We start from the raw sequence: 23,287 nt of genomic DNA on the forward strand, positions 1-23,287 counted from the left end.
ATTTTAAAAATGATATTAAGGCTACCGTGATGGATCAAGTGTATAATAATAAACTTATCTTAATATTAAATTTTATTAGTTGATGTTACTATTGAATGTTGATTTTGACCAAAATCCATGCTTCACTTTTGGAACACCGCTTTGATTCGTTCAAGCACGAGTTTTCAACATAAAGATGATTACCAAACGAGAAAGGAAAGGCTAATGACAACACCCGTAAAAATGTTTTCCAAATTGTTGGTAGTTGATAAGTTGGAAGGTTCTCTAAACTCAAGTCAATCGTTAAGAAAGAATAATGCTAGATGTACTTAACAATCTAATAAATATTAGTGCAACTATCTTTTGTACATTAAATACATTCAATGCACCACCACATAATATATATATATATATATATATATATATATATCAAGAGAGAGAGATAATCTAAAAATATGTAAGTCAAATATGTGTAATTTATCATAACTTTGACTATTTAATCATAATGCACCATGTGGCCAATCAAGCCAGTTGCTTCACGTGGTCCGAATTAATAGATTTATGATTCAATTAACATCCATATACTAGGTTTATCTATATCATAATTGAGTTTCACAGTAATCCATGTAAAGCATGGGCAACACCACTAGTCTTTTTATGTAGTACCAGCACGATAGGTAATGCAAGGATGATGAATAAACTTATGATATATCATCACGTATTAGACTGCACGTGAAAATGCGGTAAAAATTCAGCATATAAGATGTTGAACAAGGCATGCAAGTAGACGGATATATAAACACGGTCCATCACTCGGGGTATAAATGTCATCGCTCGTAACCTACACAGTAAGATTGGAGGGTTGTCGAAATCCTTAGGGACTTCTTGCAGGTTTTTAACGATGTGACAGATGCTTTATGTTCAGCGATTTTATCAAGCAGCTGCCCATTTTCTTTTCGTACATGATGTCAATTGAATTAGCAAACAGGAGGGTGATATCTTTTTCAATGAAGTAGCACAAAAGCAAAATACCTTAAATGGTATGAGAACTTTCCACATGTTTTTTGTGCCCATTGTTTGGCATTCAAGATTTAAGTTGGAGGAATTCGAAACGCTAATTGGTCCATACTGCGAAAATATAGGGCTAGGCAATGACGTCCAAGTGGAGTAGCTATTGGAGACGATGAGGAATTGGCTCCTAAATGTGTATGATACATATGCCTATCAATTTGATAAGATGAACTCCAACCCATGGCTGGAGATAGCGCCGGCTTTAAGCATTGCGTAGAAGTCTTATGGCCATTGCTTTGTAAAAGAAGAACAAGCCATTGGCTTTCACTAGCTCTTCGTATCATCGGCATTTACAAATGAGGTTAAGATGTACTTCACAACGACCTACTCAAGTACATTGAAAGAGTTGGAGAAGACAACATTGATATTCTGTAGTGGTGGCAGAGCGAAGCTCCATGTTTCTCGATTCTTCTCACCATGACTCATGACTTGCTAACCTCACGGGGCATGATACCATAGTTCATGTTCAGTGCTAGTCAGCCGATTATGAAAGAGATAGTTGTAGCTTGACTACAAAAAATACAGAAATAGTTATCTGCAAGCATGATTGATTATTGCAAGAATTGACTCCATTAAAGATGCCCAATGCAAAAAAGAGGACAATCGACGCACTTTATGATCTGAATCTTGGTGAGGGCACAACGCCAATCCACCGAATAAATTAGCCATCCTTGGGTGTAGTTCATTTTTAATCTTTATTGGGGCACTCATACATGTAATTTTTATTCCTAATTGGAAGATGTACTTATTCACGTTTAATTGAATAATTATCTTCATTAATTTCCCTCAATAACTATATGAATTATATTTTATGTTATAAAACGAAAAAGAAAACTGGCAACAAAAAATGGCTACATTTTCTAGCTGTTGAACCAATGACTATAACTTTGACCAAAAAATAAAATAAAATCAACCACTATAATTAAAAAAAAAAAAAAAAAACTACACATTACCAATTGGCGTATAAGTAGAGCACCAACTCTGTATTACATATCCACAATCACTATTCACGAACCTCTTGTAAATCGACATTCGTAAGTTCAGAATTCTTACACTCTTCACATTACCAATCCAACCAAATAACATATGGCCAGTTTGAACGTCTAATGTACTCAAGTTGGATAATCGACCGAGAGGAAGTGGCATCAGCAAATGGTAATTGTTCAAACATATTCACCAAACTTTTGCATATAATCCAAACAAGGGGACGGGCCATATGTGATGGCACAAGGAGCACAATTGCCATCAAGAGGAGCGTGTGGGTAGCACCGAGTTAACCGGGGAAGTGTAGCTATGTCCAATCAAATTTTAAATAGTATTAGCATATTAGTATATCGTGTTTAAATGTATTATGCAATGTCTTAATTATCCTAGATGTTATTGTATTTCCATTTATCATAGTTATCACAATTCACAAATTCAACTCTATTTTTTTTTTAATTTCTCTTTATAAAGAATTATTATTTTTATATTATTTTGAAAAAGGGCTTGACCCAACCTTAGCGAGCCCAGATCGTTGGGCTAGCACAGCACAATTATGCGCTAGGTCTACCGTTGCTTGGCTCGGTAGCCACCCCCATGTACAATGTTTCAACACATTCTTTTGGCACCATATTGATCACCTTCATCACACTATTTACGGAATGAACCAATTGAATAATACTTTTATCGAAAAGTTATATTCTATCTAACCTCCATTCTATTAATGGTTAATACCCAAAAAAAAAAAAAAAGAAGAAGAAGCTGAAATCGGTACATCTGTGATAAGTTTATCCTAAATTAATATTTTAACTATCAAAAACCATAAATTAATATATATGTGATAAATTTACTCCAAACTAATTTTTAATCGTCAAAACTATAAATCGACATATTTATAATAAATTTATCTCCCCTTAATTTCCATTAAATTATATTAGTACTACAAAAATCACAGACTAATACACTTGTAATAAATAAAGGATAAAACCTAAAGCCGGTATATCCGTTAATTGTCACATGTCATTTAACTCAAAATTTGATAATAAAATTTAATGAAAATCAACAGTGAATTTATTACAGATATACCAATTTGAGATTTTTTTATAGTTAAAAAATTAATTTTTGATAAATTTATCACAGATATATGGATTTTGATTTTTTTTATGATGAATTAATCAGTATGAAAGTTCAACACGCCACAGCCCTCGTGCAAGAGTAAAAGTTGTGGACGAAACAGATTTCCACAAAGTATGCCTTTCGACATTAATCAAAGAAAGACCCGAAACACCCAAAAAAAAAAAAAAAACTAAGAAAAATGGATTCGCCAAATCTCCGTCTCTTGCTTCTTCTCGTGTTTGCTTCCGCCATTAACGCCCAAGATCTCTTGCCACACGCGATCTGTGCCACCACCGGCAACTTCACCGCCAACAGCACCTACCAAACCACCCTCACCACCCTCCTCTCCTCCATCTCCACCACCAAGTCCGAGCCCCTCAAGTACGGCTTCTTCAACGCCTCCTCTGCCGTCTCCGGCGCCTCCCAAACCATCTATGTCATTGGCTCCTGCCGCGGTGACCTCACTGGTGAGAGCTGCCGCACCTGCCTCGATGCCTCGGCCTCTGACATCCGCCGCCTCTGCCCCCTCCAGAAGGAGGCAGTGCTCTACAGCGGGAACTGCACCCTTCGGTACAAAAACGCCTCAATCTTTGGCGAAGCTGTGGTCGACCCCGACTACCCGTTGTACAACCTGAATAACGTCTCGAGCCCGGACACATACAATGTGGCACTGAGGACGCTGCTGGGTAGGCTGCAGGGCGATGCCGCAGGTGGCGGCTCACTGAGGAAGTATGCGGCAGGGAACACCTCAGCAGGGTTCGACGTGATCTATGCAACGGTGCAGTGCACACTGGACTTGACGGAGCAGCGATGCATGGACTGCCTGGTGAAAGTCTTCTCGAGGTTCACGGGCTGCTGTGCCGGGAGGATAGGAGTGAATTACATGGCGCCGAGTTGCCAGTTCCGGTATGAGACCAGTTATCGGTTCTTCAACACCATCGGCGAGCCACTTCCGCAATTGCCTCCGCCACCGCCTCCACCACCAGGTACATTGGCTCTTGTTTTGGAGTTAGGTACACGGGGTTTGTGTTTTTCTTTTTCTACAATCCAAGTGGATTGTGATCATCTGAATTATCAATTATGTCCACTTGAGATTCACTCCATTAATCGTTCGAATGAGCTAAATCTACATGCTTATTTACCATGCAACTTCTGTTTGGGTCGATATATGATCTATAGACCACACAATATTGTTTGTCCGCGTTGGATATTAGCTTTTTTGCTAAATAGAAGGTATGGTTTGGTCCATTTATTCAGCAAAAGTAGGTATGAGTCCATGCCTTTATCTTGGCTAACGGTCAACTATCCTAGTCACTTCATTGAATCACAACTTATGACATTCATAGCTCTCAAGCTGTCACATGAGATATTTAATTTAATAATAGCAGATGCTCGTTGCTTCTCATCATTCAATCACCACCAATTTGATGTTTCACATCAACGTAGAAAGTTTTTTTAACAGTGAAAGAATCTTTGCTTGACGAAATCAAGAAATCCGAATAAACTTACCTTGAGTTATCGAAGAATGGCGGACGTGCGGACCTCTCAAGTGCCACAACTTTGGTCAAAGGGACACTTAAGTGCCATAACTTACGAAAGGTACACTTAAGAGACAAAATCGGAGTAAGATGGATCACTTGAGTGCCAATCCGGCCAAAATGCCGACATGGCATTTTTCCGGCGAACGTGCCCAAAACGACACCATTTTGCACACCGACGTGGCCAAAACGGCATCGTCTTGGGCTGACGTGAAAAAAAATAAATAAAAAATAAATTAAATTAAATTTAAAAATTTAAATTTAATTTAGTTAAAATATTTAAAAATAATAATTTTAAAATTAAATTTAGTTAAGATATTTAAAATAATAATAATTTAAAAAACTTTTAAAAACTTTAAAAAATTAAAAAAAAAAAAAAGGAACGGGGGAGGCGGCTTAGAGCCCTCGCCGCCACCGCCGCCGCCCCCGCTGTTGCCGAGAGGGCCAACGACGGCGGGGGAGGGTCGGCCGGGGGTCGCCGGGCCTTGGCCGGGGGCTCGGCGACCCGGGCCGACCGGCGGCGAGGGCTTGCGAGCCCTTGCCGCTGGATCACGGGCGAGGGCCGCAAGCCCTCGCCGCTGGATCTGGGGGCTCGGGGCCCTCGCCGCCGGTCACCCGAGGTCGCCGCCCTTGGCCACGGCCCGTGACCCCCGGCCGACCCTCCCCGCCGTCGCCGGCCCTTCCGGCGGCGGTGGCAGCTGAGGGCTCTCGGCCGCCTCCCCCGTTCCTTTTTTTTAAATTTTTTAAAGTTTTTTAAAGTTTTTTAAATTATTATTATTTTAAATATTTTAACTAAATTTAATTTTAAAATTATTATTTTAAATATTTTAACTAAATTTAATTTTAAAATTATTATTTTAAATATTTTAACTAAATTTAATTTTAAAATTATTATTTTAAATATTTTAACTAAATTTAATTTTAAAATTATTATTTTAAATATTTTAAGTAAATTTAATTTAAAATTAAATTTAATTAATTTTTTAATTTTTTTTTTTTACCATGTCAAGTCAAAACGACGCCGTTTTGACCACTTCAAAGATGCAAAACGTCGTCGTTTTGGACGCGCTTCGCGGAAAAATGCCACGTTGGCATTTTGGCCGGAGTGGCACTCAAGTGATCCGTTTTCTTCGAATATGGCACTTAAGTGTACCTTTCGTAAGTTATGGCACTTAAGTATCCCCTTGGCCAAAGTTATGGCACTTGAAGCGTTCTTTTGTCAAGAATGGCGTGATGTATATTTCACATCGTAACCTGTGGTGCGTACTGTCTTCTTGTTAATGTTTGCAACATGCACTTCGTTTCCGCATTCAGATTGCCGCTCTAATAATTTCTCCAGTGTATTACTTAGTAATCAGTGAGCAATGATCAAAAATTGCTCTTGCAGGTGGAAAGGGCAATTCGACGGGGACCGTGATCATTGCGGCCGCCACAAGTTTTTCTGCAGGACTTGTTATCGGCATTCTCATACTCTTGATAGAGAAAAGGAAGAAGCAGCAGCGCGGAGAAAGAATTGAAGGTGAGTTTTTGCATTTTGGCATTTGAACATCAACTGATAGGAGGTTAAAAAGATCACGAAAATAATGAAGTTGACCAATTATTACGGCGTTTGCACCAGAAAAATAGCAAGAGCTGCACGGGTTGAGAATTTCGAAACATGGAATTGATACTTCCATCTTTTCCTTTCATGCGTACTGCTCGTACATGCCCATGTACACATTTCTCATTGTCCATAGTTACCATTGGCTGATTATGCAGGCCAAAATAGCAAGTTGAATGCTGGTGCAATTATATAAGCTAAAAGTTTGTGAGACTTTCATTAAGAAAACCATGAAAAGAAAATGATTCTCTCTCTAGGTGAAGTCGAGGATGAAATTAACACGGTGGAGTCACTGCAATTTGATTTCGGCACCATCAGAGCAGCAACAGATAACTTCTCTGATTCCCGAAAGCTTGGACAAGGCGGTTTTGGTGCTGTTTACATGGTAACAATTACCAAAGCATCCTCCAGTCTCTTGTATTCAGAATTTTAGCAATAAAATGGTCACAGATGACATCAATTTGATTCTCTTTGAAATGCTTCAATGTACCAATTAATACTCACATGGACCTACTTTGATGAAAATTTAGGGCCGGCTCTCCAACGGACTGGACATCGCAGTGAAACGACTGTCCAGTAATTCCAGCCAAGGTGAAGTAGAATTCAAGAACGAGGTCATGTTACTAGCTAGGCTACAACATAGGAACTTAGTTAGGCTCTTAGGTTTCTGTCTAAAAGGAGTCGAATGACTTCTCATTTACGAATTTCTGCCCAATTCGAGCCTTGACCAGATCATAATCGTTATGTTTCTTGGGTTTCATTCATGAAATTAGATCCTCACAAATTGAATAAGGGACATCTTATGTAATGTGATTTTGCCAAAATGTAGATCCTGTGAAGCATGCGAATCTCTTTTGGGATACACGTCACAAGATAATAATGGGTGTCGCTCGAGGGCTGCTTTACCTACATGAAGACTCTCGACTTCGTATCATCCACCGAGACCTCAAAGCCAGTAACATTTTATTGGACTCAGATATGGATCCTAAGATATCAGATTTTGGTATGGCGAGGCTATTCGATTTGAACCAAACTCAAGCTGAGACAAACCAAATCGTGGGGACCTAGTAAGTGCATCAACATCCTAGAGTTTTTTTTTTTTTTTTTTTTTTTTGGTAAAAATCAACATCCTAGAGTTAATGCTTACTAAAAGAACAAAGGCATACTATAGAGCTAATATAATGGACTTATTGTGATGCACATCGGATATATGGCACCAGAGTATGCAATGCACGGAAACTTCTCAGTCAAGTCGATGTCTTTAGTTACGGAGTGCTAGTTTTGGAGATTGTCAGTGGTCGAGGAACAATCTTTTTCATATGGGCGATGACTCAGAGCTCCTTATAAGCTATGTGAGTATAAGAACATACCTTCTCATTTCGGATAATATTCTAGAGATCAATTTGCTCAATGTTTGTCAAATGTTTCTAGGTTTGGAAGAATTGGAAGGAAGGATCAATATCAAACATTATCGATCCCCCTATAACTTCTGGTTCGAGTATCGAAATTGAGAGGTGCATCCACATTGGTCTACTGTGTGTCCAAGAAAACGTGGCTCGTCGGCCAACAATGGCATCGGTCCTTCTCATGCTCAACAGCCACTCGGTCACTCTCCAAGTGCCCTCGAGACCTGCATTCTTTATGCATGGTGGCATAGAATCTGATATGTCATCCATGTAGGATTACCATTCGAGGGTATCTGAGATTGAGAGATCAAGCAGCAAATCGAACCTGAACTTGAAAAACGAGGCCTCTATGACCGAGCCATATCCACGTTAGCCTTGAAAAACAGGAGCTCAGCATGCCCTCCACTTTAATTTTTGTGTTTGTCATGTTTTTTTTTTTTTTCATCACATGCCTGTGTTTAAATTGTTCCTCTAGATTAGTAAGGACTTATCTGGCTTCATCGGTTTGGGATCAGATCCAGACTCGTAGAATGTTGGAAGTTAAGGATGCTCACAAATAGTTGCCTTACACTTCATGTGAAAAGACAAGAACAGCCAGAACAACTTGCTCTTACAAAATCCAATAGGCCCGAGGATTCATGCCACATGTCTTGGTGGTGTTTGGTTTTAATTAATTGTTATGGATGTATGGAGGTGCTCGTCCTTTCTCGTTTGATATTGGAAATATAAACTACGAAAATATATAAATATTAAGTTTGTTGATTTTTTTTTTTTTTTTTTTTTTTTGTATCCTAGGATCCGCCGGGCCATCCTTTCACTTATGCTAGTCGGCAACCCACGGCCCGTAGTTTCTTGCATATTTGTTTGGCTGGCTTAAAGCCAATATTTATTCAATCAAACCAATGACAGAACAAACCGATAGCAAATTACGTTTTTTCATCGAACATTGATATTGTTAGAGTTTGAGTTAAAAATATGACTTCTATAACAGAATATGTTCTCTTTATGTACTTTTACCAAGATCACGTACCAAAGTCCAATCTCTACTTTTCTTTTAAGGATTGGACTTGGTTAAATGGGCGTAAATTTGAAATATATTTTAACACCTCAACTTGTTCATTGTAAATATAAAATGTAAATTAAATTGATTGGGCAGGAAATTTATTATGAATTGTTTGAAATGATTTTAAGACCAACATCATAGTCCCTAATACTCAAAATTTGAAAGAAAAAAAGAAAAAGAAAATGGCAAGACTAGTACTCTAGATTACAGATCATGAGATAAAATCAATACAATCCTTTGATTATTCTTCCAATAATTACGATCATTCCTCTCTTCTAATCATTAGCGTTTGTTAGGAGAAATTAGGACATAAGAGAATTTTTTAAAAGTGTATCTAATCTTATTTTAATGGACGGAAAGATACATAGAAAATATTATAAGAGGTTAGAAGGGATTTTTTCTTTTTGTCTAAAGAAATTTATATTTATTGTTCAAAAGGATAAGTAATAAGTACGTAGTTTTTATGATAAAGCAAATCGAGATAGAGCAAGAATACTGAAAAGCAAAGCCAAATCCAGTAAGCAAGGAAGATCAACGAAGCATCAACAAAGTTAAGCACACACTTGTTCAACAAGAATGGATCTATCAAGCAAAATAATCGGCCACTGATCACTGGATTCCGTGTCTTTGTTAGTGATGAGCACATGCTAGAAATTCTTTTTCCAATAACCACAACGTTACCAATTGGCGGTGCGCACCTAAGTTTGGCTTTCTCTACACCACCATCATACGAAGACAACCAAAATAGGTTGAACAAACACAGATCTAACATATGGAGGAACAAATCTTCATGATTCAACAAGACGTCAAAACTCTTGTGATCATTATTGAAGCTGAAGGTAGAGAACTTGTACACAAACAAAGTAGAAGAGTATTGAATCCCCAAAAGTGTATTTATTAAACTCCCAAATCTAGAGTTAGATCAAGAGAGTTCAACCTCTTAAATCAAGAATTAGATTGGGAAAAGAGAGCTCACAAATCTAAATTGAGAGAGAATAAAAAAACAAAACAAAAAAATGCAAACAAAATCAACAAAAGAGAGGAGAGAGCAAAACTAGCTCAAAACCTCCCATGATTAGAAGGGATTGATAAAGCCAATTTTATGAACATTTTAAAATTCTTCGAATCTCTCCAAATAAGAAAAAAAAATTGTATATTAACAAACAAATTTATTCTTTTTTCTCACATATACCTTACGTCTATTTCTAGAAACATAACAAAGATATTATTTTCCTTTCTTTTCCTCACTAATATCCAAACACATAGTTTTGGTCCTTTGCAGGTCTAAAGGCCGACCGGTACCACAATGTCTCTGTTATAGTTTTCTTTGGTCCTTTGAATGCGGAAGTGAAAGAGACAATGTTATCGAAATGGACATAGATTAGGGTTCACTCTTTCATATTACCGACCCTATTGTGACAGAGGTTTGGTGTAAAATCGATAAACTCTGTTACAGAGTTCCTACAAATAATACTCTCAAAGATGGTCTTAGGTTGTTAAGAAATAACTTTGCAGTGATTGATTTCATATATCATCATCTACATTGTGAAATTATTGACCTAACCGATATTCATGGTGATGATGATAGACAAATGTTGATATTGGGGGAACTCAAAGGAAATGGAAGGTCTAGATAATGTCAATGTGGAAAGGGTTGCACATGTGGCTAGTAATGTGGTTGTATATGTGGTTGGAAATGCGGATGATGATGGGAGCCGGATTGAGGTTGGCAATGAAGATTTGGATCATCCTGCAGCTAGTTTGGTGGACGTGGAATATGTGAGTAATAATTATAATCTTGAAAAGATTGAAGCAAGGAGAAAGGTAAAGGAATATTCAACGAGAGGTTCAACACTAGGCTAACACAAGATCAAGTGGAATCTCCCTACCGGAGGGTAGCTCCCAAAGAGAGTTATTAACTGATCCTCAAGTTCTGGATGCTTTGGGTACCAAACAGAGTATTATGATTTAGATGAGGAAAGAAAGTTTTCATTCAGATTCAAATAAAGAGGATTAAGAAGGGAAAAATATTGTTCTTTCAATCAGGAGAAATAGGTTACCAACTACTCCTCAGTCTGCCAAACAAAGCGTCATGATTCAAATGAGGAAGAAAGTCGTTACTCAGGTTTAAATAATATGGAAATTCCTATGGCCATTTGATCGTGCAAGATTACAAAGCTGGGGTGTAAATTAGTGGCACAGTTACCAAAATCCACAGAAAGTCTGTCTTGAACAAGAGTTGTCACCGCATGCCCTGCAAATAACCCGAATAAATTCTTGCCCTATACTTTATAGTATGGATGTTAAATAATTGGTGCTTGCACATACATAGGTAATTTAATGCTTATAAAAGAAATGCATGCCCATGAATTACACCATTGTTCTAATTCACAACCTCAATCTACAAGTTACAATGCTCTTAGAAAAAGGATCATGATAATTGCGAACTACTCTACAATGAAGTAATTATATGTTCCTCAGAGCGGTGTATTGAAACTTGCACGCGTGTATATATTTATTCAATGCTAGTTCATGAGTAACCAATAAAAGAACGATTGAATGCAAGTGTAAGCTGCACTGAAAAGTCCCACATCCAAAAATTAGTGCGTTATATGTGTATTAATTCTATTGCATGTTCACAGTAATAATATCATGTAGTAATTTCTCGTTTCATCTTTTTTGAGCTGAACAAATTAGTTCACATCCTTTAAGTCAATTCACTTGAAAGTATTTCTAATGGCATCTGGAGGGGACTATTTGTACGAATCATCCACCAAATTTTCATATAAATTGCTTAAATACACATAAACGTGTTACATAATGTTGCAATGATGCGCATAGACATAACATTGTCACCGTAGGCAATAGTAACATTAAAACTATCACTACACATTATTTTAGATGGTGGGGAATGTGATTTCATGTTCTATTTCGCCCTAGACAAAAGAAAATATAGGCAATGTCTTTTCCAAGAGCCCGTGAAGAAGAAGGTACCAAAAGATGTGAATTATGGAATGGGTTGACTGACCCACCAATTCTTGACCTTTTCCTAATTTTGGGGCTGAACGAAATCAGTGGACTCGATTGATTTCCTTTCCACAACCCAATTATTCCTTTAATTTTTCTTGATCCCTACAAAGAAGGTATTTGAGAATTGACCTTTCGCACTAGGCAAAATGGCAAATACATCAATTTGTGGGACCCATTTTCACGAGTTTGACTGTGATTGTGAAAATACAATTATCGAGTGTGTGACATCACCTCGATTTTCCTTTGTGAAATCATTGTCGCTTACGATTTGAGTAAGAAATTCATATGTGCGGAATTTGATGTCAATGTTTTTCTTTTTGCCATGTCCGAAGAAACTCCCACTGACTTCCAACCATATCTCTAATCGATGAGTTTATAAATATAGACATCGCATGCATTTTATTTTGATTTAATATTTACCATTAACTTTCATAATTTATAATTCATCAATTAGACATGTGGCGGGAGGAATCCTATCAAGGTTAGAGGAAAATATTGTCTGTTTTTTCTTTTTCATTTTACATCAAAGGACTTCATCCTTATTTAGGCATACTATATAATGTGTAAGGTTCATCTTTAAAAATTCAAAAACACCTTGATATCGATTTTCCTCGTAGCAACCAACCAAAAAGCTTGTAATCCCACACTCAATGTGAAAATATTTTTTCTTCTAGATCGTATGTAACTTCAATCACTATTGTAAAGAAGAATTTATATAACATACACCATCATATATCCAACTAACTACGTGAGGGAGAAGGAAAGCTCTATGACTTTGAGTTTATACTTGAGCTGTTAAGGGTTAGAGTTGTTATAGATGAAGCCAAATATTTTTAGGGGCTTTTTTGTCTTTTCTATCAAATTTGCTTTTAAATTAATAAAAAATGATTTTAGAAAAAAATTCAGAAAATAAAATGACTAAATGTTGAATAATAATAAATTCTAATCATCGTAGAAGATCATTTATCTAAATAAGTTGACTCTCTATTTTCGAAATAATCATAAAAATGATAATTTATTATATATATAGAAAATTTTTTATCTATTATACAACGTGTCTCAATGTGTCAGAATTCTCTATTTTTTATTTAGAAATGACACATCAGCATGTTGTATCATGTCGTGTTGTGTCGTATATTGCATATTCATATTAATGTTACATAACTTATAATCCTCATGGGATCCTATCAAGTTGTTTCTTCACGTGGTTTGACAAAGCAAATAAATCGCATTCTGGCAGCCCCGACTATAGGAACCAAAGTTCCAAACTCATCCATGTATAGCTAGATGCACGCGTTGCTCCTACGACCAACTTTGGCCCCGTTGAGAGCGACCACGCGTTTGTGAATTTGCTTAGCTTGGAAAATGGATGGTCAATCCTCAGCCACACATCTTGGATGAGAGAGACGGAGATTTGTGTCTTGCTTGGAAAATTCCTAGTGCTTCTGTTTGAGAAGGAATGCTAGCACCACCCTTTGTGGAAGGAAAAGTATCCCGCGCGATTAAAGCCCCCACAGTTGTTCTAGTTTCTTGCTTATGAAATGCGCTTTCACATGGGCCACTTCCTGTGTAGGGAAAAATCTACCAAAGGAAGTTGAAGGTCTTGTAATGGTCTTCTTCCTTTTTCGTTCTCATCTACTTCAATCTCTATGAACCACTTTTTTTTTTTTTTTGCTCCATTTACTACTAAAATCCAACCATGACCTCCACTGAGGACGGCTCATACGTCTCATCTTCAACAATGGAGCTGAAGCAGCCAGCATCCACCATGTCTGTACAGCCTCCTTCAATCCGTCCTTTTCTTCTTCGTCTTCCTTCTGTCCTTCTCTGTCTTCTCATCCTAGCTTTCAACCTCTCAAACGCTGAATACTGCTACAACATGGGCAACTTCACGGCCGCCAGCACCTATGCCAAGAACCGCGAGCTTGTCCTCTCTTCTCTCCCTAGCGATGTGGCTTCAAACGGCGGGTTCCACTCTGGGAAGGTAGGGAACAGCTCGGACGTTGTTTATGTGCTCAGTTTCTGCAGAGGCGACTCTTGGAACGACTCTTGCTTCAATTGCTTAAGCTCTGCTGCTGAAGATTTGATGATCAAGTGTCCAAACCAAAAAGCTGCGGTCACCTGGGGGACAGGAGAGCCTCCTTGCATCATCCGTTACGCTGATGGTCCGATGTATGGCAAGAAGCTGATATTTCCGACACTAAAGTTACCTAACGTAGACAACATCACGATGGATCAGAATCAGTTCGATCCAATACGGAGGAACTTTACGGATGAGCTGGCAACAAGCGCTTCGATGGGGACGTCAGAGCTCAAGTTCGCAGCAGGGAGAACGGTGTTGCCGAACTTCCAGACCATGTTCGCGCTGTCGCAGTGCAGCCCTGATTTGTCTCAGATTGATTGCCAGAGTTGCCTGTGGGAATGCATAAATGATTATCAAGATTGTTGCCATGGAAGACGAGGCGGGTTTGTTGGCAAGCCGAGCTGCATTTTCCGATGGGACTTGTACCCGTTTTTCGAGTCTGATTCCATCAATCTGCTGCCATCTCCGCCACCACCAACTGCAGTCACCAAGGCCGACCCTGCTGCTCCTCCACCTGCAAATGCACAAGTCACCAATGGTTGGTTCAATTTCAAGGTTACTGCTGATTTTAAATTCATGAAAACCAACTCTCATTCAAATTCCGCACCTGCTAAGTGGGATAAAGTTTTATCCGAGACACATGAAAATTCCTATCCATGAATCAATCAATGGGGATTAGTAGAGTTAAATGTTTGGATGTCCATGCCATAGAAAGAATCATTTTTATTCTGAAATGCTAGCAATCATGAGTTTCGATTTCAAATTGGATTAAAATTATTGCTTGATGTTGGCAGGTAATTGTTGGACACAAATTGTGTAGCCCCAAGATCTCCATAACTAGAACAAGAACATGCATAATTGAGTAGAAAGAATTGACGCACCTCACCTATTTTGGAATCCATTGTTCTTGAAGCGGAAGCGGAAACACAGTGTTCCACGCGCAAGTCCTTCTCCTCTATTACCCTCCGTATCACCGGCTCAATGAGGCGGCCCCCTAACGTGTAGCATTAGGTAAACGCTCCTTAGGTGAGGATACATGTGAGAATTAGGGTTAGAGGAGAGACTTGAGCACTATTTATAGAGTTTCCAGCCAGTCCCTCTCATTACGGGCCGGCTCAACTCGGCCCACACTAGCCAGCCCATATTAGACTAATTAAGAAACCTTCTATCTCACCTTAGACTAAACCCCGTAAAACGGTAAACGTTAAACGGTAAATTACAATATCAATTAATGTAGTCCACAATTAGAAAACTCTTACATTCTCCCACTTGGACTATATTAATTGAAATCGTACCTTATGTGCGCACATTGGTCCAGAGATAATTCTAATAGTCAATCCTATCCCATAAAGTCTTAAACACTGAATCATGGCGGTAACTGCATGTATACACACAGAGCCTTCCATAGTCACGAGTGCTTTCAACTTTATTGATAAGGATTCAATATGGTAGTGTGGCAAATGGATAACATCTATCGTAGAGAGATCCCATTTGTCGGTCACCATTCTCTTACCTTAGGTGTCACAAAAACTTGTGCCACAAGAGAATGCTTTATGGTTCCAATGAACCCACATATGTCTTGTCCTTATGGTTAACCTTTCTTTATGTATCACAAGACATATGCACAAGGCTAATAACCGGATGCTCGGATGCCCCTAGCCTTCACTCAAGGTTTATACAATCCCTTGAGACTTTATCAATATGTATTCAACATAATAACAATGCATTCAAAAATATTTTATTGAATGCAAAAGTTGGTACATATCAAACCGTTACTAAGTGTAATGAACCACAGATATAAACTTTATCGAATGAAGCCAAAATAGCTCCCACTAAACAACAAGTATTCGAAGATACTCCTAGGCCCATGCTAATGACATGTCACTCAAATACACATGGGCGTAGGCCTTTAGTTAGTGAATCTGCAACCACATCATATGTGAAAATATGTTATATTATAAGTCACCTTTCTGTACCGTTTCTTTATGGTCAAAAATATTTGACCACCATATATTTAGACCCCTTGAGACCTCTATAGTAAATAAATAATACTACAAATTTGTTATCTCAATACAATCGTATGGGTCTATCCATCAAGTTAAAACGATCAACTCCTTCATGAGGTTTTGGAGCCTAATAGCCCAAGTAACAGCCTAAAAGAATGTTACTAATACTGCTTACATAGTAGAAGATGACATCCAACTTTATTTACTGCACTTCCTACTAACATAAATCTGTATCTTGTTATTGATATTATAAAGTTAACATATGAATACTTTACTCACTGCAAGAATTAAATATGTCTGTAAATTAGCATATAATCTCGTGTCTTCTTTAAGTACCTTAAAACCTTGTTGATAGCAACCCAGTGATCATGTCCTGGATTTGATTGATATCTGCCTAGAAGTCCCGTCACAAAGACAACATTTAGTCTAGTGCAAATTCGAGCATACATTATACTTTTAAGTGCACCGACACAAGGTACTCCATTTAATTAGATTTTCTCAATATCTAAATAAGGACAATGTGATAGATTTAGCCCATCACCCTTAACAACAGGAGCAATTCCTGGCTTGCAATAATATATATTGAATATTTCTAATATACAATCAGCAAGTGTCCTCCGAGAAAATCTAATATAATATGGTAAAAATAATCCTTACAAACCTTAGTACAAAGGATATAAGATGTCTCAAGGTCACAACTTGTAAGCAAAATATTATGTACATAAAGTATGAGAAAAAATATATCAAGAATAGTACCTTAAACCTCAACAAGTTTAGTCTATTGTATAGGAGATTCTACAATTGTATGTATCACAATTGTCTGTATAGGCAAAGACAAAGACACAGTGATCTTCCATCACACTATTATCCTTAATAGTCCGAGAGTAGCTATCATCTACAATTACGTCAATCTTTAAAAACTTTAGAGTATGTGAATCCATAATTCTTATACCTTCTTTAGGGTCATAAAATCAATACCCCTTTTTGTATATGAAAAACTTGCTTTCATAATATCAGCCCACAAAAGACCAGATAAATTGGTCTTACTAATCATACTCATCACTATATTCAATATGGCGCATTTATACCTTTCGGTCAAATCTCTTTGTCAGGATTTTAGGTATAGTAATTAAATTACCACCCCATAATCTACCAAGTATTTGACAAATGACCCTTTAAGCTATTTCGCATCGTCATACTTGCCAAAATACTCATGACCACTGTTAAACTTGACAACCTTTTAATCATGTACTAGATGTATATATCATTAGGACTTAAACACAATCTTTGCAGATGTGTCCTAATTTCAATATCAGATAAGACATAATTTCAAGCAACTAAGGCTTCCATCATCTTATAGCAGTGCAGTATGCAGGCAAAACCTCTTTTCAAGTGTTCCAGAATGAAACGCTTCATGGACAGTAAGCAAAATTCAATTGCTCTTTTCTCAAACAACAAATCATATGTCCATAACTTAAAATTTGAAGCAGTAAAAACCTCAATAATAATAAAGTTATTAATTACAGAAAATGTGACTGAAAACCAAGCAATATATATAATTAGCATCATGTGAGTATTGTACAACTTGACGTACAAGTACACATCCAGAGAGTTACACGCATAATCATATAATCACCTTTGGGCAGAATACATGACATGCAATTGTACACTCCCCACATGATAAGGGTTATGAGAATATATTCCAATCTTCGTGAATTCATCACCTTTGGGCATATGAACCATTAGGATCGGTCACTCCTCCACCACACTATCATGTATCCCTCCATGAACTAATACACAATCACCTCCTTTGGGAGTATGACCACGCATTAGATCAGGAGACATCCCAATCATCATACGAGACCGAAATTTCTCAAACCCAATCAAGCGTGCCACTTTGGCAGTCACTACTCAATTGAATCATTGAAATTCTCTCATACCGGGGATATAAACTTTACTCCTCACATACACCATATACATGTGGTTTTAACTTTAGTGATAGGGGCATATCACCAAAATCACATATCATGCTAATTACATTGCTTTATTCATTAATAAAAATTAATCATACATATATATAAAAATATATATATAGCGAACCTGTTTTGACAGATTCTAATGAGATCAACGATCACAGCAACATGAGAAACTTCTCATAACATAGAAGCAATCATCTTTTGTGCACCCCGATTACGATTATTATAACAACATCAAAAAAAAAAAAAAAAAAAAAGCCGATCCAAAGGATCCTTCACAAGTTAATATCAATAGCAATACGGGGTACTCCCGTTGACAAGCTCGTTGCTCATGAGTTTCATATGGCAAAACATGACTCCAAGGCCAACAACTGATTTATTAGCCAATTTTGAAATAACAAATTATCATTGTAATCAACCAAAGGCCTATTAATTGAGTCAAACCATACAACCAAATATCTAAAATTTAATAGTAGATATTGCTCTGCGTAGATGTTGTCATACTCCTTAACCATAAAAATATTCAACTTGATAGACATTAACAAGTGACCAGATGAGTTCATGTACAATATGCAGTAACTTAATCGACATGCATTACCCACATACAGCAGATATGTTAATCAGTACAACCAGTTTGGTCACGAGTTCTTAAAACGTCCATCATTCAAAGATTACCAAGTGTGTCAAGAAGTATGCTTGAGCAACAAAAGTTTCATAACCTTTCTTGTTTCTCATTATCTACTATCTCATAATGATGGTATCTTATTAAGCCAACTTCAGTTCACAATAAAGTTTGATTTTTATTGATGAATCACACCTTTATAATGATTATGTGATAATATACCTATAACCCAACACTTATATTTTCAAAATCATAGAAAATATAAGAAAAATACGCAAGAATACACGTATTTAGGGTTCCGTATATATTTTCACATCCATAAACTATCAAACATATAAAATAAATACACCATGACGTAGGAAATAAGCATACGAGTCCGTCGCCGCCGACCACGCGCGCGTGGAGTTTCCACGCGCCTGCACGCCCGCCCGAGTGCGCGGGCGCGTGGAGAACACGCGTGGCGCGTGTTCGACGCACGAGGCGCGTGGCCGCGCGTGGGGCGCGTGCGGCCTCCTCCGGCGACGCGCTGCCCACGGTTTTCTTCGTCTCGTCGATCCCAATCCGAGTATATAATTTAATTTAATTTTTATTGAACGAAAAGTCTCGAAAATCGCAAATTAGGGCAAGATCCGCACTAATTAGGGTTAATCCGTACAAATTAGGGCAAAATCAATTGGGTTCGTGTTCTAGGGTTATGGAGGCTCGATACCACATGTTGGACACAAATTGTGTAGCCCCAAGATCTCCATAACTAGAACAAGAACATGCATAATTGAGTAAAAAGAATTGACGCACCTTTTTTGGAATCCATTGTTCTTGAAGCGGAAGCGGAAACACAATGTTCCACGCGCAAGTCCTTCTCCTCTATTACCCTCCATATCACCGGCTCAATGGCGGCCCCCCTCACGTGTAGCATTAGGTAAACGCTCCTTAGGTGAGGATACATGTGAGAATTAGGGTTAGAGGAGAGACTTGAGCACTATTTATAGAGTTTCCAGCCGGTCCCTCTCATTACGGGCCGGGCTCAACTCGGCCCACACTAGCCAGCCCATATTAGACTAATTAAGAAACCTTCTATCTCACCTTAGACCAAACCCCGTAAAAACGGTAAACGTTAAACGGTAAATTACAATATCAATTAATGTAGTCCACAATTAGAAAAACTCTTACAAGTAATATCTTGAAGTCATTTCGCATTGTGGTTGCTGTGGTAGGTTTGGCAAATCTCTTCGTGCTGGTTATTGTCTCCATGTGTTGCTTGATTAGAAGGAGAAGAAGTAATCCATGGATGGTTTCATCTGGTTAGTGGATTTGTTGGTAGTTTTGTAGTTGTTATTGACTGACTTCTTATCAAGCTTAGCATAAGGATGAAGTAGTGTGGGAAGGAGAACCGCGTGATTTTGTTTTATATTCCCTTTTTGAGAGACGGTGCAGAATCTAAAACCAATCCCGCATTTTTGTTAAATAATTACGAAAACCCAAATGGCATGCTAAGAGCAATAAAATTTTAACTTTTTTTTTAATTTATCGGATTCTGGAGATCTCATGTTGATTGCTCTGCATTTTCTTCAGCAAAAGACGAGGTCAAACTCTGAAAGCTTACGGTTCAAAATAAGCGAGATCGGGGCCGCCACAAATTCCTTTGCGAAGGCAATAAGCTTGGAGAAGGGGATTCGGGAAAGTGTATCGGGTATAAGAAGTGGGCTATATCTTTCTCTTTTTCTTAAGAATTTTAATGATAAAGTTTCTAATTTTGTCTCTCTAGCTATAAGAATGACTTTGGTCAGCGCTTACTTGTTATCATTAAAGGTGTCCACGGCACTCTTGTGTGGACGACGTAAACAAACTTTGAATATCGCTTAAAAGTTCAGGAAGTCATTAACCTAAATTAACAAATAAAGGAAATGACGTGAAGAGTTCATGAGACCTTGTCACCATTAACAATTTTTTTTTCAGGGTAGGCTTCCCAACGGGCAAGAAATAGCTGTGAAGAGGCTATCACAAAGCTCAAGGCAAGGCCTCCAAGAATTTAAGAATGAGATTGTGTTGGTCGCGAAGCTTCAACACCGGAATTTAGTGAGACTGCTTGGATTTTGCTTCAAGAAGGGGAAAAGCTACTAGTATACGAGCTTATGCCCAACAAAAGTCTTGACTACTTCATGTTCGGTTAGTTCCACTTCACGGCTTTATGCTCAGCTCTTAAGTTAATGTCCGATATAGATGATTGAGCAAATACTTGTTTACTATATCTTGTATGACATTTCGAATCTAACTCTAGACTTCCTAGATTATACTTACTCTCGTTCACATCCTTAAATCACTACTTAGACCCTAAGAAAAGCAAACAACTGGACTGGCCAAGACGTTACAACATAATATCGCATCGCTCGAGGGATGCTCTATCTTCATGAAGATTCTCGGCTTCGAATCATTCACCGTGATTTAAAAGCTAGCAACATCTTGCTGGACAACAATATGAACCCAAAGATTTCAGATTTTGGCATGGCAAAGATTTTCAGAGTTGATCAAACTAACGCAAGCACTAGAAGAATCGTAGGAACCTAGTAAGTTTTGCATTTTTCCAAGTTTACTACTAGGTTCTTCTGGTTAAGAATTGATAAGGATATTAGTATAGATGACTGTTATCCATACATTTATGGTTTTGGTGGTGGTTTTCAGTGGTTACATGTCCCCGAATATGCGATGCATGGGCAATTCTCTCAAAAGTCCGATGTTTACAGCTTCGGCGTCCTCCTCCTCGAGATCATTTGCGGCAAGAGGAATGACTACTACTGCCAATCTGATGGAGGTGAAGCTCTCGCAAGCTATGTAAGTTTTTTTTTTTTTTTTTTTTTTATAAATGATTTAATTGTTTTGTGCTCACAAGCAACGATATTGTTCTGTGGTTCACTTGTTGTGTCCAATTGAACTGCTCTAGGGTTGGAAACATTGGAGAGACAATGTGCCTTGGGAAATCTTGGACCCGGTATTGGGAGAATCTTATTCCGAAGCCAAGTGCTAAGATGCATACACATTGGCTTTCTATGTGTTTCAGAAGATCCGGCTGATAGACCGACCATGGCAAGCATAGTTCTTGCCGAGCAGCCAAACTCTTAGTCCAGCGGTGCCACGGGAACCTGCCTTTTCCTCCGGCCGGACGGAACCACCAAAGAACATCATAGCAAGTGACCAAGGACATGATCAAAATACCAGCGGCTCCACACCTTTGTTGGTCAATGGAGTGTCGATCACCGAACTCTCCGCTCGATGAAGCACATGAACATTTATTCATGACATGATTTCATCTGCTTCTCAAGCTAATTATTTGGATGTTGCGTCCAGAAGTACTATTTAGTTTTACATGAACTGTTTGATGAGTGCGGTTGTAGTCACTAATAAACTAGTAGTAAAGCGGTTGTCTCCTTTTCTCTTTGTATCATGAGCAACTTTTGTCTCTTAGAAAAAAATCTAAGTCATGATAAGATATTTATGCTCTCTTTCTCCAACTCTTTTGCCCTTTTCTTATTCTCGAGTTGGCACCGGATTAATTTCTGGTACGAACTTGGACGTTCAAATTTGTTGCTTGCATTTCGCTGATGGTTAGTGTATTGACCGGAGAGACTTGTGCATGAAACCATTTGAGCTTCATACATTTCTTCTAGCTACCCCTTGCCCAATGTTGCCCCCGCCACGCTGAAGCACCATCTTTGGCATTGGCATAACCCGGTCAATGGAGTGTCGATCACTTTGAAGTCTCCCTCGCCACACCGAAGCCCCAATGTTGCCCCCCACCCCCAATTCTTTTTTTTTGAGATAGGAAGGTGTTGGGAATGACTTATCCCGAAAACCGGATTCGACACTAAATCGAACCCTAAACTCAATGCGGAAGACAAGCCCGGGAATTCTAACACGTATCACCGATCCTAAAGCATACCACAAATTCGAGCGTACCTTTTAGCCACAGATTAAACACCAATGCTGAAGATCGAGAAAGAAATTCTGATTCGATGATGTCAATTCGCCTTGAAAAGGGAAACCGGCATCGCCTTAAGCGTATTGTTCTTTCTTAGGGAGAGAGAGAACGTTGAAAAGAAAGAGAGACGTACGTGCGTTTTGTTCCTTCCAATGTCATCTCTCTCTCTCTCTCCTCCCTTTTATACCTTCCCCTCCACGGGCCTTATTCCCATGGGCCGGGCCTTTTGGGCCCAGCATGGGCGACGGGCCAACTTAGGTCCATCACTAATTAAAGAATCCATCATCTCCCACTCGCACATGGTGGTCTAAAACCAACATGGGCGGATAGGCCCTACTCATCCCCATCGAAAATCCATCATAGACTCTCACTTAACATGGTGGGCCGAACAGAATCCTCTTTTCCTCTCTTCAACATTCATACCGGTGAATAATCCGTGCGACCAGCATACTTTGAGAGCTCGTTGCCATACATCTGTTAAGAATATATAGCAGCTCATAATGGGCATTTCACTCCGAGTAGATTTAGTATGCAGTACCTAGATCGATCGATCACATTTATATCTCTCTTGATCTCTTTTAAACAATGATATATATATATATATATATATATATATATATATATATATATATATATATATTGTATTCACAATTATGATTATCTCAAAGATAGTCATAATTGGTTAACCGGTGAATACAAAACTACAATGTGATTCTCCAAAATCGATCTTCCTCTTTCCTTCAAACTCTCAATTTCAGTTCAGCTTGCTTTTCTAGAAATGCCCCATTAGATCAAATCAAACTCATGACCATTGGCAACATCCTAAGATAACAAACACTAAAT

At 38.3% G+C, this 23,287-nt stretch overlaps 2 protein-coding genes and 1 pseudogene across 2 annotated transcripts; all 3 read left to right on the forward strand.

Annotated features, from left to right (window-relative positions):
- Positions 1 to 3,346: 3,346 nt before the first annotated feature.
- LOC104447061 (cysteine-rich receptor-like protein kinase 29) lies at positions 3,347 to 8,001 on the forward strand. The gene is given in 9 exon segments (XM_039313905.1): positions 3,347 to 4,133; positions 6,073 to 6,204; positions 6,543 to 6,670; positions 6,816 to 7,023; positions 7,112 to 7,352; positions 7,489 to 7,535; positions 7,538 to 7,585; positions 7,588 to 7,637; positions 7,717 to 8,001. Coding segments are annotated over 9 exon segments (1,890 nt in total). The 3' UTR covers positions 7,966 to 8,001.
- Positions 8,002 to 13,483: 5,482 nt separating this feature from the next.
- On the forward strand, positions 13,484 to 14,527 carry LOC120294035 (cysteine-rich receptor-like protein kinase 14). Its single transcript, XM_039313906.1, has one exon. It carries the CDS (start codon positions 13,484 to 13,486, stop codon positions 14,525 to 14,527), a length of 1,044 nt encoding a protein of 347 aa, XP_039169840.1.
- A 6,076-nt stretch (positions 14,528 to 20,603) lies between these two features.
- On the forward strand, positions 20,604 to 21,742 carry LOC120294036 (annotated as a pseudogene).
- The last annotated feature ends 1,545 nt before the right edge of the window (positions 21,743 to 23,287 follow it).

The sequence above is a fragment of the Eucalyptus grandis genome, chromosome 5 (assembly GCF_016545825.1).
Source record: "Eucalyptus grandis isolate ANBG69807.140 chromosome 5, ASM1654582v1, whole genome shotgun sequence".
Classification (NCBI taxonomy): domain Eukaryota; kingdom Viridiplantae; phylum Streptophyta; class Magnoliopsida; order Myrtales; family Myrtaceae; genus Eucalyptus; species Eucalyptus grandis.